The 17,655-nt window shown below is 36.3% G+C and overlaps 2 protein-coding genes across 3 annotated transcripts; one reads left to right on the top strand and one right to left on the bottom strand.

Moving 5' to 3' along the window:
• Window positions 1-141: 141 nt before the first annotated feature.
• LOC126608340 (uncharacterized) lies at window positions 142-9,231 on the bottom strand. 2 transcript variants are annotated; one of them, XM_050276209.1, is made up of 21 exons: window positions 8,926-9,228; window positions 8,624-8,722; window positions 8,361-8,515; window positions 8,122-8,194; window positions 7,881-8,003; window positions 7,464-7,572; window positions 6,687-6,766; window positions 5,842-5,923; window positions 5,471-5,610; window positions 5,266-5,376; window positions 4,992-5,108; window positions 4,799-4,888; window positions 4,430-4,483; window positions 4,175-4,249; window positions 3,937-4,012; window positions 3,685-3,784; window positions 2,519-2,588; window positions 1,957-2,021; window positions 1,710-1,819; window positions 1,171-1,428; window positions 142-764 (listed from the first exon to the last, which is right to left on the bottom strand). In XM_050276209.1, exons 1-21 carry the CDS (start codon window positions 9,049-9,051, stop codon window positions 484-486), a joined length of 2,394 nt encoding a protein of 797 aa, XP_050132166.1. In that variant the 5' UTR covers window positions 9,052-9,228; the 3' UTR covers window positions 142-483. The 2 variants fall into 2 exon arrangements, with proteins under 2 accessions (XP_050132166.1, XP_050132167.1); XM_050276210.1 differs by having other exon boundaries at window positions 638-784; window positions 8,926-9,231.
• Window positions 9,232-11,886: 2,655 nt separating this feature from the next.
• On the top strand, window positions 11,887-15,191 carry LOC126608345 (uncharacterized). The gene is made up of 6 exons (XM_050276215.1): window positions 11,887-12,704; window positions 13,075-13,177; window positions 13,277-13,342; window positions 13,754-13,927; window positions 14,019-14,115; window positions 14,701-15,191. The coding sequence occupies exons 1-6, from the start codon at window positions 12,146-12,148 to the stop codon at window positions 14,821-14,823; spliced, it is 1,122 nt and encodes a 373-aa protein (XP_050132172.1). The 5' UTR covers window positions 11,887-12,145; the 3' UTR covers window positions 14,824-15,191.
• The last annotated feature ends 2,464 nt before the right edge of the window (window positions 15,192-17,655 follow it).

Here is a 17,655-nt window from a genome sequence, read left to right as displayed (position 1 = left end):
TTTTTTTTTTGGTAAACAAACACTATCCAGATACATGTGCAAATTGGGCCAAGTTGCGAAACAATAGCCCAGAAAATCTCAGCCCATAGTTATGGGGTGGGCCGTTAAGCATTTCCCACGGGAAAAAAAAAAGAAGAGAAATGGTCAAAAAATCAGAGCCATGAATGTGATATGGATAGAAAACTACCCCTATGCATTTTGACTACAAAGAAGAAAGTGATAAATTACATGTCACCAACTTACTTTACAGGCCCAAAAATTGATAGCCAGTTTAGTTTAACTTCCCCTGCAACTGGTAGTGGTAGTAGCCAGTAGTTGCACCTCCATCCTAAACAGAATGGCAGCTTCTGTTCTGTCTTGTGTGTGTAAACTGTAAAACCAAAACAATCAAGTGAATATCTTTACAAATCAATTAATAAGTGTTGGCACCAATGATAACATGAACACCAGCCACCAAAATCTTCTCTCCTTGTTTTGTGTAATTTACACCCCCGACGAAGACGTCCGGTTTATCCTCTGGGCGCCCAATTTTGGAGCAGCAGGTTTCGCTCCTCGGCCTTTGGCTACTGATAGAGGCTTTGCCTTGGTAGAGGGTGGGGGAGCGGCAATCGCAGCCCATGGATCATCATCATCAACTGCTGCACTTGCTTTCACATTCAATGGTTTTGAAACTGTTCTTGGTGCAGGGGCGGCAATGGAGCCCCACAAATCATCATCTTCATTTTTTATAGCCTTGGCTGTGTTTTTTGGTCTCAAACTCGTCGCTACGAATTAATATGAAAACCTTCCAGTTAATTAACACCGCAATTATATTACTGAAATGAGCAATTAACGAAGACGGAATGCATACAACTTAGATGAACTAGAAAAGGGAAAAAGGTAAAAGCAATATTAAACTGCTACCAATTTTGACACTTTGTAGGCCATTGTGGAGGCATGCAATATAATAAGCACATACTTCATTGTAATAAAAGATATATGATTTATCCACCACAAGACAATTATCATCGGTTTATGTACATTCGAAATTCAAAACAGTATATTGCATTTTTACTCTTATTGTAACCAGTAACTTTTATACATTTCTGCAATATTTTATATTCATTCAGATGTAAATGCATAGCAGCAGAAGCTAAAAAAATGCTATTCTTGATACATAAGTTCAATTACCTTGTTTAGGCTGCAAAGCAGGTTGTGAGACCGGCCGCTTTTGAGCTGCTTGAATACTCGCAAGAACAGGAGATGGTTTTGGCTCTTCCAGGGGTTCAACATCATCCCACCCATCCTTGTCACTTTCATTCTCTTCGTGGGTTCCATTTTCAAGTTCTCCCCAGCCATCTGTAGATGTTGGGGAATCAGGTATACGTTGATCGGCAAAATCTGTTGTCGAACTTATGTGGGCAGGCGCCGTGCTTGGAGTATCCACCACTAGGATTACAAGATAATAACAATGTAAGAAGTGGAACCCAAAAAAGGATCATTGGCCTGTCTACCCATTTTTTTTAATAAGAAATTGTTCCAATCTCTTATGTAGCGGAGGTAGAAACAAAATAGATGTGGAAACCAACAAACGCACACAATTCCCTCTCCTCCCACCCACACCCCATTTTTTATTATTGGATCTCCAGCATTCAACATTCTTAGCATGGTTGTTGATTCTCCAACAAGCTAAACACATTTAAAGAAACCCAAGTTATCAATATGTGTACCTGAGCTTGCATTAGAAGTTGTTTTAGTAAGAGATGCACTGGTATTTACAGGAGCAAGTGGAGCTTGTTCAGAAGGTTTACCCTTGAGAGTCAAGGAGCTCATTGCCCATCTGCATGATAATTTAAATATACGTTAAGACTAAGCTCTCAGAAAGAACCTTTTTCTTTCTATTCAGCTTCATTTGGTTCAATCCCCATAAACTAATTGTAAATCATAATATGCTGAAAAGTTTCATAAGCAACTCACCCCAGTAAACTAGCATTTCCTGGTAGTGATGAGATTCCAACACCAGCAGTATCTCCTGAATCAGTCTACATTGACCACAAAAGCACACAAAAATTAACAGATTATCAATATGACACAGTATTGACAAACACGAAGATATGGAGCATCAGGCTTCTGAAACTTCCTCTGAGCCTTATCCTCTAAAGATTCTGCTACCATACATACTGTATTTGCCTTTGCAAATAATATTTATTCACTGATACAAATAAGCACCATGAAAACCACACAAGACGATGGCATACGGTACCAAGTGATGAAATTATGATGGAACACCAAAAATTGTAGCAAGGTCAACATCACACACCACATGTTGGATCATATGTGGCATGTGAACATAAAAATGAGAACTCAATTCACGAGAAATTTGCAAACGTCATATACACAAGGTAACCAACAAAATCACAAGAAAAACACATGCATGCCATAAGCTTTAAGGCATTTGATGCACACTAGCAAAAATTGCTTCTGATATACCTACAAGCTATGAGAAACAGAAACAAATGAGTTAAGAATTCCAACACACCTTTTCATAGGATTGCTTCACTATTTGTAAAAATTGATCAACTGCTTGAAATGCCTTTGATCGAACATCACTGCACCAAAGGGAAAAAAGGTATAATTCCCGTTACAAGGATTCCATTAATAAAGTATGACAGTACAAAATGTAATCTACATTTCTCTTTTCCCCCTCAAGCTTTTCCTTTTTTTTTTCTGTTTTTTTTGAAGTATTGCCCCTTAAGATTTAGCGACAAAATTCTTGGTGATACACCAATATTCGGTGCGCAATTGATCCCATCCCACTCTGAGTGCATCACACGCAGATCCAAGTGTTGTACAAGTGATGTTGTAAACTTGTCTAAAAAGTCTACTTAGATCACACAACACACAGGCATTCACCCAAGCAATGACTAGACCCTGTAATTGGCTTAACAATAGGGAAGGAAAAGCAAAGTTTCTCAAGGAAATATCTCCTTAGTATTCCAATATATACACTTTTCCTCTCATCCACAAGAGGCACCAACATATTTACAAAAAGAAAAAGAAATATATATATATATATATATATTTGGAAACATTATCATCTATTCCTAGTGTTAAAATTTATAAAGACAAATTATTACTTGCTACTCAAAAAAATAAAAGGAATATACAGTTATTCAGAAAAAAAGACTGAAGAAACGTCCAAAGATAATTATGACTACTAACATTAATAAGAAGATGACCTTAAAATACCTTTGTGACAAGAAACAGAATCTTGTAAGATTCTGTTATAACTGCAAACATTATTTCAATGTTTTTTAAATACAGCAAACACCTACCTCAGAGTAGTTAAATGTGACTTCAAAACAACCCAGATCAAGAGAAGATTTTGTAAGGTACATATAAGGTATCAATATGTGCAGACTGTTAGCATGTCATAGAACATGAAAACACACTCAATAATAACATAAAGCATAAAAAAAAAAGGTCGTACCCAGTGCACAAGGCTCCCGCTTTACGCAGGGTCTAGGAGAGATGAATGTCGGCTAGCCTTACCTCCATTTATGGAGAGGCTGCTCCCAAGTCTCGAACCCGAGACCTACCGCTCATGGGCGAAGGCACTTGCCATCGCACCAATAATAACATAAAGCATGCTTCAAAAAAATCCACAGAGAGAAATAATGTACAAATAATCTGCAGCATACTTACTTATCAGGATCAATGGTAAGAATAACAACATTTGGGAGAATCCGAGTTGCAATCTCAGTGATATCATAATAAGAACTGGTAGCACACAAAGCCATTATACCTGCCACAATTTTCACATTGATCATAGAATCCAAACGTTGACTCATGTATGAAACAGAGGAAAAGGACAAGTTTCATATGAGGAAAAACTAGAACATGATTCAAAAAAGAATGTAGTAAAAAAAGGCATGGAAAAATAGAAAATTCTAGTACCTGCTCCTCGGGCAGGTGAGAAAGTATCACGTAATGCACGGGCAGTAAAAGCATTAATCAGCACTCTTTTCCTTGTCTGCATTTAAATATGAACCCAATCATCTTAGGACAAGCAAATATTTTATCAAAATCTGTTGAAAAATTAGAAATTACAACAAATGACCAATAGGACCATTCTATCCCTGAAGAGAAGAAAAAAAATTAGAAACAGTAAATGTGGCAAATAGATGACACTAACCCCATCATTCAGGTGGGATGCAATGTTCCCTAGTAATATAGTGGTGTTCGTTCTAATTGCTGGTTCTTCATCAACCTGCAAAACAGGAAGAAATTAAAAGAATGAAAAACTTAGTGTCAAAGAATGGCCATATTCTATGTTCCAAACACATGCACTCACAAAAATAATCAACTTGAAGAGACATAATGTGAAAGTAAACACTGCAAACATTCATTTCAATGGCTAAGTCAAGGTTATTAGTTCAGAAGTTAATACCTGTAACTTTGAAAGATACTTCAACAAGGACCCTGAAATGGTGCGTTGAGAAAGCTACAAAGTAGAAAGACAAACCGATTAGATGAGAATAATCACATAATTTGAAATTTCAAAGGGATAGAATGACCTCTAAACCTAAAACAAAGACAGGGATTTATTAGCCATAAGGACAAATGGATATCCAATTTAAATAGGCTCCACATAAAGATTGACCTATATCTTTAAAATGGTATGGAGTAAACCATACTATATAAAATACTAACACTTAAGCGCCGTGTTTTTGAGATTCAAATCATATTAACAGTGGCTTTTGAGAATATAAATTATACAAAGCAAGAATCATACAACCATAAAATTAGGTGCACTAACCTTAGGAGCTAGAACAAGCATCGACTTCAAAGTCAGTTCCCGGAGAAAAGCAGATGTGTCGGTGAACCCAGTAGCAACGTGGGGGTAAACCTAATTTCAAGCATCACATGCAAATTTAGAACCTACAAACTAGGAATGAATCAATCTAAGGCTACCAGTCTTCAATAAAATCCAACTATCATTGACTGCATACTTGCTCATCAACAATTTGTGCTGATAATGATTCTCCAAACTGATCAATATGTTGCAAAAGTCCAACTCGAATAGCTCGGTCATTGGAAGCAAACAGCTTCACAATTGTTGGCAGCACCTAAATGTATAGGCAAGACATAAACCCAATTCAGATGATTACAACCATAAAAATAAAAACAACTAACAAAGGATAAACGAAACTTCCACATTCAAGAGAAATTTAAGTAAACAACATTCATGACATATAGGTCAACGCAGAATACTGAAACAGTAACCTTCACACTGAATTCTTCGGTTGAAAGCCAGGAACCCATTTTCAACAAAGCCGTCAAAGCAGGTGCAGCAGCTGAACCAAATTCAAGGGCAGAAGCCAATAAAGGAAGCAACTGTAGAAACCAGAAGGTAGGATTATAATTTGATAACAAAAGGTTTGTTATATATTTCGAAGTTGAAAATCATATAATAATTCGGGTAACACACCTTTTTCAGCACAATCTGGCGAGGTAGCTGCTCCGCTAAATTTGGAAGCTTGCGGAAGAAGGTATCCTTCTCAACACTATCTTTCAGATTTAGAATTTCCATGAAATGTATTGTATCCACTAGCTTGTTTTGAAAATATTCTGCCAATACATTTGTTGCAACAGTTAGTGAAATATACGTGAACAAAAACACTATGAGACATAAGATTGTTAAACCACCAAGGTATAAACAATAGAAGGAGCAAAGATCATATTTTCATAAATGCCAATCAGTCCTCAGACCATGAAGGAGACTGACATTCTCAACAGTCAAGACTATAAATTCCCAAAAACATTAAAAGAAATTAACTCGAGTTAAGAAAGAAAGATCACCACTATTTTCTACAAGCTTCGATGTATTCAACCTACGAGAAGGCGTGGAACTCAAGAGCCGCTGATAATCTGGAAGCAGAGACTGTGAGACAAGAAAATAGAGAGATGCAAATGAAAATGAATCTTCAAAAAGATTAAGCCCATGGAAACAAACAGATGTCAGACACTTGCAAACTCTTTAGTTAACATGGTGGTGTTCATGAGAGATTGAAAAGATCAACCACATTTTACCCCTATGGTTTGGGGTTGTTTTCAAAATGGACCACGACATTTCCATTTTAGTGAATTTATTTACAAATGGTATTAAATTGATGATGTGGGAACTGCGTACCCCTTTTTGTGTTTTCAAAATAATCGTTTACTATATTTATTCCCCATGTTTGCATAAAAATGGGTCCCAAAAGTGCCACATCACCAATTGAACGAAAAACAAACAGTTTTCCTGATGGAAGTTTTAAATTGATGTCATTTTATAGCTTCATGGTGCAAATTGCCAAAATTCAAACCTCGTGGGCAGCTCTCTGGGCATCAGTTTCGAATGAGTTCAGGGTTTATTCTCTTTCTCATATAGTGAGGGATATGTTAGCAGCCATAAAATGAATTTGGTTCAGCTTTAGTTACTTGTCAATAGATCTACTTGAGAGGTCTTAGCTAGTTTTGCTAGATGGAGGATTTCTTATCCACTTTTTTGTAATTCATGTTATTGCTTTAATAAAATTTTATCATTCTTCTGAAAAGAAAAAAAATTTGAAAACCACCACCAAACCTTAGGGGTTAAATTTAAGTTGATCCCTAAAAAGAATAAGATCATCACTGACTCATGCTGACAGTAGAAGACTACGAACCTTTGGAATAGAAGCCGTGTTGCGTAGTTCCTCTGTTTTGCTTAATTTCAGACCGGAGAAGAGCTCGTATATAAGGCAGCCTATCAGTTCAATTAAAGAATTTAGATTTTCAAGATTAGTGTATTCCACTGGCAGTTCAGCAACAAAACATCACATGATTCAACATATTTTACTATAAATATATTAACTATATTAAGATAAACCAACCAGCATTCACTGAAAATATAATCAAAGCCAATACACGAAAACATTAGCAGTACAACATCAGCAAATTAGATAACAAAAAGCCTTCAAACTCTAACTAACTAAACATGTATCGGCCTTCCAATCCAAGTTAAGATAATAAGATGGAATATATCAAAATTCAATATATACCAAAGAAAATAAAAAGAGACAAAATTCCCCACGACAATCCACTTCCTTCCACCTTCTGCCAAAAAAAACCTCCCAATCTTTTCCAACTAAACAACCCAAAATACTGTCCTTTGGCAACACATTAAAAACCCACACTAGCCTTTTTCTCTCCACCAAAAGCACAAAATACCTCCATAAACAAAAATTCACAAGACCGAACTCGGCCTTGCTATCCAGTACAATCCATACCTTATCGTCAAACAATGGGACAATGAAAAAAAACAAGGATGAACCTTCTACGAGGGGCTAAAATTCATTTCTATATATCCCCATGAAAGAATCAATTAAGTTCATCATTAAGAGGTCAAGGGGAACTAACAAACCAATAATCATGTTCTGAGAAACAGATAGCAGCAGACTTACCCAAGCCCCAAGAATCAATAGCCCATGGTGGAGACTTTCTGATTGCAGCCCAATCAGACTTCAGTAACTCCATGGGTTTGTATTGTGGTCCAACAAGCCAGGCGAATTGCTGACGGAAGATAAGAACTAATGAGAAACATATTGAACTTCTTACTATTCCTAAGAATTTTTTAGCACAAATATCCACAAGCATTATCTTAGTGGAAACAAACACCATTTCATCCATAGCTATTCAAACTAGAAAAAAAGATATAACCAAAGTTAAAAAAGTAAGCCCTCCCATATAGGTGAAGCAGGTAAACTTTAAAACAACAGTTAAAGAAACAAAAGCGGGGAGAATTCAATAAAATTTAACAAGGAAATAAGTTGAATTAATCAGGCTCTACAATGATGAATCACAATGGAAGACATGCATACCAGCATTTCTCCGGCAGAAGCCTCATTGCCGCCATCAAACTCAGATAGTACATCAAAAGCATGTAGCTTCCAGTCCAAAGTTTGAGTTACAACAACACTGGCCAAGCAAACGTTGGCATGAACCTGTATTGTCCAAAAGCTAGTCAAACAGTATTACTACAACTGAAAATCATATATGAGAATTAGGTATATGGTGCACTCCACATTCAAAATACTAGTGATACCAATTACAAAAACTTACAAGTTTACAATCATTATTCAAGAAACTGACAGCCTTCGCTATCTGGTGCAGTCCGCATGCGAAATACTCATCCCTAACATCAAGGAAAAAAAAAGATGAAGTGAATTCTAGCGACAATTTCAGCATCCATTTTATATGATTTGCATGTGCAATAATGTAAATAAATAAAAAGATTTTCGTAGAGAAACAAATTGAACAAGAAGACGGGAAAAGAGCGGATAGATTATGTTTGGAAATACCTTTGGATACCTTGTAAATTGAGCTCCTTGATCTTATCAGAGAGGGGCATAACAGGCTCGGTAACGATATAGATAGTTTGCTTGGTGGCAGAAGAAGCATCCACAGTTTCAGCCTCAGTACTGTGAAGAAATGATAAGATGTTTGGGTGTCTGACCTGAAAGTAGACAAACAAATCAGCAAAATGAAATGAACAATTGCTGCATTTGCAATTTTGCAATTTTGCATATGAAATTGTGAAGAGCAAAACGAAAGAGAAACTCACAGTGCGGAGACGCTTGACGCCATTGCGAGCAGCGGCCAAATGGCCATCCTGAGCATTACTTCCAGATATAGAGAATATGGACACCGGAGACCCATCGTCCTGGACAGTTTACAACAAACAATTGGAAAAAGAAAAAAAAATGATTTCATTCGAATTCCTTCTTCCCAAATAAACTATCACCCTCCCTCAGATCCAGTCATGACTCGTCCACATCCACCGTTGGAATCATGAAATTTTGTTTGTATATATACACATAGAGAGAGAGAGAGAGAGAGAGAGAGAGAGGAGTGAGAGAAGCAGACCTTGGAGGTGCCTCGGAAGTGAGTCCAAGAGCCCCAAGCAGAGGGGTAAGGATCGCCGATGTTGTAGGGCAGATCCTTAGGTCCAGTCCCCGATCCGCCCACCACTCCCTTCAAGAATTTCAGCATCCCTCCTTCCCTTCGCTCTTCGTTCTTCTTCCTTCGCTGCAACCAAACGGCGTCGATTAGACTCCTCCTAGTTTCCGTTAGATCCTCACGCTCTCATTCCAAGCCTCCGTCACTTTCTCCTCCTCCTCCTTTCTTGTCTTAAGCTTATTTTTTAATTTCTTTTCTTTTTTGTTTAAAGAAAATAAAATAAAAGAATAATGATCCCAGATCCTAGATCCCCAGTCGGAATTCTGCTGGGTTGGAATTGGATCTGTCTGGTTTGGGCTTGGGCTTCATCCAGGAACACCAGGAAATGCTAATATGCTTAGTTACGAGGTTTTTTATTAAAGTGAACAATATCGAAAGTTTTTTGTTAAAGTTCTCATAAAATCTCACGTTTACTAAAGTTTTTTCCACTGAGTTTATGATTTGATATTCTTGAATGAGGTGTAAAAAACTTTAGTCTATGATATTATATTCTTGAATGAGGTGTTATTTATACATTTATTTTTACTTTTTACAGATTTTGTTAATTTTTGTTTATTTATTATCTTATATTCATTTGAACCAATGGTCATAAATTGAGATAGGCATGCGTGTAAAAAGTAAAAAAAATGTGTAAATAGCATCACACATTTTTTTTTTTTTGACATGGTTGATTATTTTATAATGCTAAATCTTCACTAAACCCTTAGACTTTGAATTTCTATCTCGTAATCCTATAGGCTCTAGTAGTTTTGAATTTATATCTCCTAATCCTATAGGCTATAGTAGTTCTCACGCCTAGGATGATTGTGTGGTTAGGGAGCTCAAAATACGTTAGAACCTCGATAATCTAATACCAGAGCATGTCTAATACGAAGAGGACAGACTTCCATCCAAATAATATTAGAAGTTTGTCTATCAAAAAAATATACTTAAAATTAGAATCATGTTCGTTTTGTGCTATCCTCAAACTCAAAAATGATAACGTCACTAGTACTATGCTTTAGTAAATTATGATGAATTTATTGTATCACCCTTCAAAAAAGACTTAGAGTACTTGGATCTAACGGAGGACATGACACAAAACCGAGCGCACTAGCGTTCTAGGATTCATATAGCCGACCCCACTTAGTGGGAAAAGGCTTTGTTGTTGTTGTTGTTGTACCCTTCACCATGACCGTCCAATATCCTTGTATATCAAAGAGGGTAACTACAAGTTTACACTTCGAGGTTTAAAAGTGATTTTCAAAATGATTCATGAGGTATTAATTTTTCTTTTAATTGGACACTAAGGTTTGAGGTTTGAAGTCATCTTCAAAATGATTCATGAGGTCTTAATTTTCTTAAGTTGGACACTAAGGTTTTGAAATTATATCAATATGTATTTTTTTTTTCTTAAGTTGGACACTAAGGTTTTGAAAATATATCAATATGTATTTTTTTTTTTTGAACATGTAATTATTCATTGAATTGATGAGTTCTTTTAATTATAGTGCAAATGTGTTTTACATGTTAGCCATATAACGGTCACACGTGCGTGCACCATGCAATCAATTTATTGATTGTTCAAACAATCATTTCACGAAAGACATAAATTGATACAATTTTCAAATCTTATCGTGCAAAGTTAAAAAAAAATCATGATCTTTTTGAAAATCACCTCAAAAATGAAGGATGTGAAATGTAGTAAGGCCAAAGAAACATGATAAAATAAATTATAAGAAAAAAAAATTAAGCAAGTAAACATAAAGAAAAGGATGAACTGATTCGCATATTTGTGTTCGTTATTCATTGATTAGGTGATTCGGGTCGTAGGAGAGAGATTTAGGTAAGATGGGCCACTAAACTAATCAAGATTGTAAGTATAAAATAAGTGGTCCAAAATACTTGGTATGTTGGTTCTGTTGTAGAGGGCATTAGAATTTCGTATCAATCTAAGGCATGGAGTTGTGTACCTCATTAGCAAAGAGGAAGATGGAGGCTACGAATTAATGGAGTTCACGCTTATAGGGTTTCTTCCCTTTAAATTTTATATTTCATTTCCTTATAGATTTTATGTTTTATTTTATTTTTAATATTAGTTAAAATTCACATAAGCATCCATGTAATTTAATGAATAAATAAGGACCATTGTATGTCATATAATCTAAAGGCTTAAAAATAATGTAAAAATATTTATAAAAATATTTGTTCCTTAATCTTATCATTATTTGTAAAATATTTGTTCTTTGATCTTATCCCTATATATATATATATACATATTATACAACACGATATTTATTATGTATAAATTATATTATATATGTAATATGTATTGACACACCCCGATCCTAGAATCGAGGCGTGACGATGTTCGGTTTGGATGTGGGGACGGATACAGATCGGAGACCCCTATAATCATATCTGAAACCATAATTGAATAATATTTTCGATTTTTCCCCGTATCCAAAATATAATCAAATTTTCATCCCCAAATATGTTATATTCGGACAATTATCCACGATTATTGAGTTTAAATGTTTGAATTGTCATCCATACATGCACTCCTTCACCTACATATAGTTAAATATAATAATTTAATGCAACCTCTTTGATATCAAGGCCCTTCGCCCTATGCCCAATGTTGTACTTCGACTTAAAAAATGTAATAAATTAATAAATGAAAATTGGTTACAAATTAAAAGAAACAATTAATTAATAATTAAAATTGCAAATGACATTTTATCATAATGGTGAAAATGTGTTGAATGACAGCGTTTAAACTCTGTCGATGGCTAATTTAACATCTAACTTATTAACGTTATCTTTCGATAAAAATAAAATAAAAAATATATAAAAAATAAAAAAATAATAATTAAAACTAAGAGTGGGAATGGGATGGTAGGCTGGGTTGGGTGGCGGCAGACGGGCAGAGGCAGAGCAGATCCGCAAGTTCATTCAAGTTCATTCATTCATTTGAATAAATAATTAAATTGAATCAGTCTTGTCCTCCTCTTCTCCGATTCTCTTGTCTTCTCCCCAGATTCTTCTCCCAGTCTAGTCCATATGGTATACTAGTCAGTCAAATTTCCAAATACTAGTGGTGCACTCACAGTGAGCGATTCGTTCCAATTTCACCGTCAGAGTTCCAATGGTGAGGGCGTCCGTCTCAGTAATCATATACATAGCAATTGCAGTCCTTGTCCTCTTGCTCATCTCCCACTCCCCAAAGAAACCCGGCAACCACCGCCACCGCCGCCTCAAGCTCCGCTCCAACTTCACCTTTGCTCCCCCCCTCCACCACCATAACCCCATCCCCTTCGACCCCCTCGTCGCTGACATTGAGCGCCGCCGCGAGGACCGTAAGTGGGAGCAGCAGCACTTCGATCATGCCTTCAACGCCTCCCACGACTCCGCACCGGCCGCCGAGTCTCAGCCCGAGTGGGAAGACTTCATGGACGCTGAGGATTATTTGAACAATGAGGACAGGTTCAACGTCACCAACAGGTTGCTCTTGTTGTTTCCAAAGGTTGATGTCGACCCGGCTGATGGATTCGTCACCGAGGACGAGTTGACTCAGTGGAACTTGAACCAGGCTCAGAGGGAAGTCTTGCATCGAACTCAGAGGGATATGGAGCTTCACGACAAGAATAGTGACGGCTTTGTTTCCTTTGCCGAGTATCAGCCCCCCAGTTGGGTTCAGAATGCAGGTTTTGTCTTTGCAAGTTGTTGCATATGTTTGGTTATTTCTCATATCTTGTTCTGTTATATTGGCTTTATTGACTGCTGAAAAGCGAAATTCAATCCATGGCTATGCTATATGGAATTTGTGGTTTTTGGTCTTCGGCAGATACAGCTTAATTTAAGTAAAACTAGTGTGTCATTCTGTAATGTGTTGGAATGTTGTTCAGTTCCTAGTACTAATGCTCCAACGGCGGTAATATGGGTGAGAAGAGGGAAAGTTGTATCTGGTGAAACAGGGTGGTCATTTGTTATCTAGGAGTAGGCCATCTTCAACTAGATCATTGTATGCTGTCATATTCTCCTTGTCACTGATTCGATTTATGTTCCATGTGCCAGATAACAGCTCCTTTGGCTATGATATGGGTTGGTGGAAAGAGGAACATTTTAATGCATCCGATGCGAATGGAGATGGTCTTCTTAATATAACCGAGTTCAATGAGTGAGCTTCTACCTGTCTCTCAACTTCCTTGTACATAATACCCTTTCAAATACATTCTTTAACATGATGGCGGTGCTTTTTCTCCTCATCCTTTTCTAGCTTTCTACACCCAGCTGATAGCAAAAACCCGAAGCTACTTAAGTGGTTGTGTAAGGAGGAAGTAAGGTAATATTGATTTCCCGTCGCTGAAATTCTAGTTGTCTGTATCCATATGAGCAATATCTATTTGTAGGATATCAGTTTGTAGGTCAGATGCACGCACCATGACAAGGAAATTTTCAAGCAATATATTGAAGTTTCTCTTGCTTTTATTTTTAAAATTTTGGGTTTCTCCTGGACTAAAATCATCTGTTATCAAAACCAAAAAGAGAAAAAGAAACATTTACTGATATAGGAAGTTAGGAAGCAGGGACTGACCAGTTGAGATGGGCGGTTTCCTTTTTCACCAGCTTTTTTTATATTTTATAGTATTTTATCATTTTCCCTTGCACATCATCTTATTTGTCATTGCGCGATGTCATTCTAACATTGTTGCTTAGCTTCTCTAATTGTCTGAATGCTCCATTGCCTCCTTAGGGAAAGGGACACCGACAAAGATGAAAAGATTAACTTCAAAGAATTCTTCCATGGCCTCTTTGATTTGGTGAGGAACTATGATGAAGAAAATCACAATTCCACACATCAGTCTGATGATTTGATGGAGTTCCCAGCTAGAAATTTGTTTGCTCAGCTTGACAAAGATGGCGATGGGTACTTTTAAGCTGCTTTTATTTGTGTGTAATTATCAGAGGGTTTCCCTTTTCATGATTATTTTACTTGTTTCCGTCTTGCATATCCACAGGTATTTGTCAGATGAGGAAATACTTCCTATTATTGGAAAGATACATCCATCAGAACATTACTATGCAAAACAACAAGCAGATTACATTATATCACAGGTATTCATTTTTACAGTGAAAAGTATTTTCTTTTCTACTTTTGATGGATCTATCAATTTGTGCTTTTTGTGTCGTTTACATATGCATATATGGTTCATATGAGCATTGATCTAGTTGCCCTTTTTTTGTGGAAATTAGTCTCCTCTCACCGTGTAGCAAGGGCTTCCTAGTTCCTTTCCTTGCCAGATAAGATGAGTTAAATCATTTCAAAACAATAAATTAAGGTTTGTGAATTTATGCATAACAGTGTTAAGAGATGAATCACTTTCTACATTCTATCAGAGCAACTTCAAGTGTCAAAGTCTGTTGATTTATCTTGCACTCGAAGAGGCAATTTGGAGATCAACTTTCAAAATTGCTTGTAGTTTATAGACTGGGCATGATCTCTATATGTTGGTATTCGAATTCTAAAGTCATGTATTGCCTTCATGCTAGTAGATATTTACCTTATAAGACGGTGGAATTATCAGTTGATTAGCAAGTAATGTTTGCAATCTTGCCATTATTCTGTCACTGAAAACATCAAATGAAGTTTGATAGTAAATATCTTGTGCTGCCTTTAATCGACAAATTTGCGAACTGCAGGCTGATACAGATAAAGATGGGCAACTAACGCTGGGAGAGATGATAGAGAACCCATATGTATTTTACAGCGCTATTTTCAATGATGATGAGGAAGAGGACTATTACCATGATGAGTTCCGTTAATCTCATTAGTGATTCTCTAGTCTTATTTTTTAATAAACATTATAGTTGCAGGATGCGGTAGAGTTCAAAATCTTTGTTGGTTTTGTTATTATTTGTTGATATGGAACTAGAGTATGAAAGAGACTGATTCAACCTCAACCGGGGGTTTTGGGGGGGGGGGGGGGGCCCGGGGCGGGGTTGGTGTTTGGTGCCCTTCCAAAATATGAAAATCCACTCCATAGTGCATGCTCCCGCGATCCCCATGGCTGGCTCGGTTGGTTATCTAGAGCCATTTTGAAGAAGGATTTATTTATTTTATAGAGCTACTTGACAATTAAACGCAAATGTAATGGACAGACTAGCGAAGGAAGACATTTTTATGATTGTTATTTTTTATTAGGCTTTTTATCCAAAATGAACAATGAGATTTGCGTAACACATCACTTTGGTTCCTGAAATTGAAAATCAATAGAAATGGTCCATGAGATTGTCCACCATCCATTACTTTGGTCCGTTAAAAAGCTCTTGATTGGAAATTTGAGCAATTTTTAAAGCTTCGTAATTCAATCGTTTCTTAATCAAATTTGATCCATAATATATCAAAATGAAGATAGGAAAGTGTAGAACAAGATTATATCTATTTGGAAGGCCAATGGTTGCCGGAGATGGTCGAAAAATCACCTGAAAGGTGATTGGTTCGCGGGAAAACGAAAACTCGTCGAAAACTGGATAAACTTTAAACGTTCATAACTTCTTCAATATTCGAGTGATTTAAAAACAAAAATCATACTTCTCGACGAGACGAAGAGAATGGTATCTTTCTTGACGGCTAACTCGTTGTGGTTTGGCTGGCAAACGGTTCGAAAGTGACTAACTCGACGATCAAGACAACCACATTTCAAAAGCAAATTTGCTTGCTTTACAATTTTGCCCTTAAACACTACTATTTTCAATATTTTGTTATTTTCATGGGACCCAGTGCGTGAATTTATTAGGAAACTTGGAAACAAAAGTTTGTGAGGACTTTAGATGCAACAAGTTCATTGTTATTGTGGTGTTCAGGTTCAATAATAAGATGTCATGTGAAACTTTTTTTAATATTACATTGAATTAGGATATTAAAACGTCAAGTGACGGTTAACGCATTTCGTTGCACTCAAAGCTTAAAACTTGTATATGGATACTTAATACCTATTTCGCACTATTAATTCCTATATAGCTGAATTTTTTTTTAATTTTGAATTCCTAAATGTTTTAGGATTCCAACCTGATTTTAAAAATTTTAGGAAAACTAATGAAAAAGACTTGAAAATTTTGAGTTTTAATCATAAGGACAAAATAAAGGGTAAAGTGAATAGTACAAGATTGACTTTTTAGTGTAAAAATGTAGTTTTTCGTTAAAGTGAACAGTACCATGAACTTTTAAAATTCCTTTTAGTATTTGAGTTCAAAATTCCGGAGGTTTGACTCTAAATTTTTTTTTACACAAACGATAGTATTAGGGCGTTAAATTGTTAGTGGTAAGAGGGAAGAGGGATTGAACCCACACTAGAGTATATTTACATAATTGCTTTTCGCCACTGTGATAAGCGCCATCCGCGTCTTACTCTCTAATTTGATTACAATTTTTTTTTATTGAACAAAAGATATCATCTACACTAACTAGAAGTATCTTATATTGGAATTTAAAAAAAAAAATTAACATAGAAAAAGGAACCAAATCCAGTAAGGAAAGGATTCACCGAAATTAATTTGCGGTGCGATTTACAAGCAATTAGGAAGAATGTATCGTATAAATTGTGTGTGAGAATTAACCCTAATTTTCTCTTGCTACTGCTAGTCTTCTCTTTTCTTGTGTGCACGTACGCAAGGCTCCTTAATCATATAGACTCTTTCTTGCTAATTAAGCCAGTCTTTCAATCCGTACTGGTGCTGCTGCAGTTGCGACCTCTATCCAGAGACTTCAGAAAAGGTTGCAAGGACTCCATGCATATATTATTGCTTGTGGAATTTTCTTAATTTACCTTTGTTTTGCGTTCTTGAAACCCTAATTGATCATCTCTAAATAGTATATATTTATATTTATGTCTGTTGATATATAACACCATGAGTTAGTATCAGACCTTGTTGAAAAAACTGTAACATACAGATGCCTAGGGGGTGGGTAGGATTCCTTATTCTTTAAGTATTGTAATTGTATGTAATTTAAGTTTCTTTTCTTCCAAGGAATCCTAATCCTTGAAGCTCGAGACTTGCGATGTACATATAAAGGGGTTTACCGTATGAATGAAATCAATCCATTCAATTCAGTATTTTGGCAGGGAACCAAGTCGTATACCTGACCTAACTGTATATGCCTTGTATCAATTTACATTGTTACTAGTTTTCAAATTTGATTTGAATCCGATTTAGTGTGCATGTTTGTATGCTTAATCTTTAGTCAGTTTCCATCACTTTTGATTCCGTCACTTTTGATTTAGTCACTTTTGATGTTTGTTAGTTAAGCTCATAACATATTTTAATTTCCTACTGCTTGAGTTGCAGCAGAGGCAGAGCTCATCTCGCGATTCTAATGAAAATATTGATGGATCAAAAGGAGGAGGCGTTGAGCTATGGTGGGGTTGTACTGAGAAGGTCTGACTTGGATCTGCTTAAAGGCCCGCATTTTTTGAATGATTGCCTCATTGAATTCTACTTCAACTATCTTTCCAATAATTCCCACCACCACTTAGGCGATGATAATCATCACTCATCCTTGTCGAAAGATGACATCCTTCTGGTTCCGCCTACGCTGTCATTTTGGCTGGCAAACTCGAAGGATTCCGAGAGTTTGAAGGAGTTTGAGGAGTCTAA

The sequence above is a fragment of the Malus sylvestris genome, chromosome 16, assembly GCF_916048215.2.
Source record: "Malus sylvestris chromosome 16, drMalSylv7.2, whole genome shotgun sequence".
Classification (NCBI taxonomy): Eukaryota; Viridiplantae; Streptophyta; class Magnoliopsida; order Rosales; family Rosaceae; genus Malus; species Malus sylvestris.
Note: the sequence above shows the minus strand (reverse complement) of the source record. Positions and strands in the feature narration are given on the sequence as shown.

Bases quoted from the DNA above. Each gene is read 5' to 3' on its own strand.
- LOC126608340 (XM_050276209.1), bottom strand. From the start codon at position 9,051: ATGCTGAAATTCTTGAAGGGAGTGGTGGGCGGATCGGGGACTGGACCT. The intron at 5,109-5,265 runs GTTACTGTTTCA...CTATACATTTAG, and splicing joins CCGAAGAATTCAGTGTGAAG to GTGCTGCCAACAATTGTGAA. The intron at 4,484-4,798 runs GTTAGTGCACCT...TCTACTTTGTAG, and splicing joins TGCTTGTTCTAGCTCCTAAG to CTTTCTCAACGCACCATTTC.
- LOC126608345 (XM_050276215.1), top strand. From the start codon at position 12,146: ATGGTGAGGGCGTCCGTCTCAGTAATCATATACATAGCAATTGCAGTC. The intron at 13,343-13,753 runs GTAATATTGATT...TTGCCTCCTTAG, and splicing joins TTGTGTAAGGAGGAAGTAAG to GGAAAGGGACACCGACAAAG. The intron at 14,116-14,700 runs GTATTCATTTTT...TGCGAACTGCAG, and splicing joins CAGATTACATTATATCACAG to GCTGATACAGATAAAGATGG.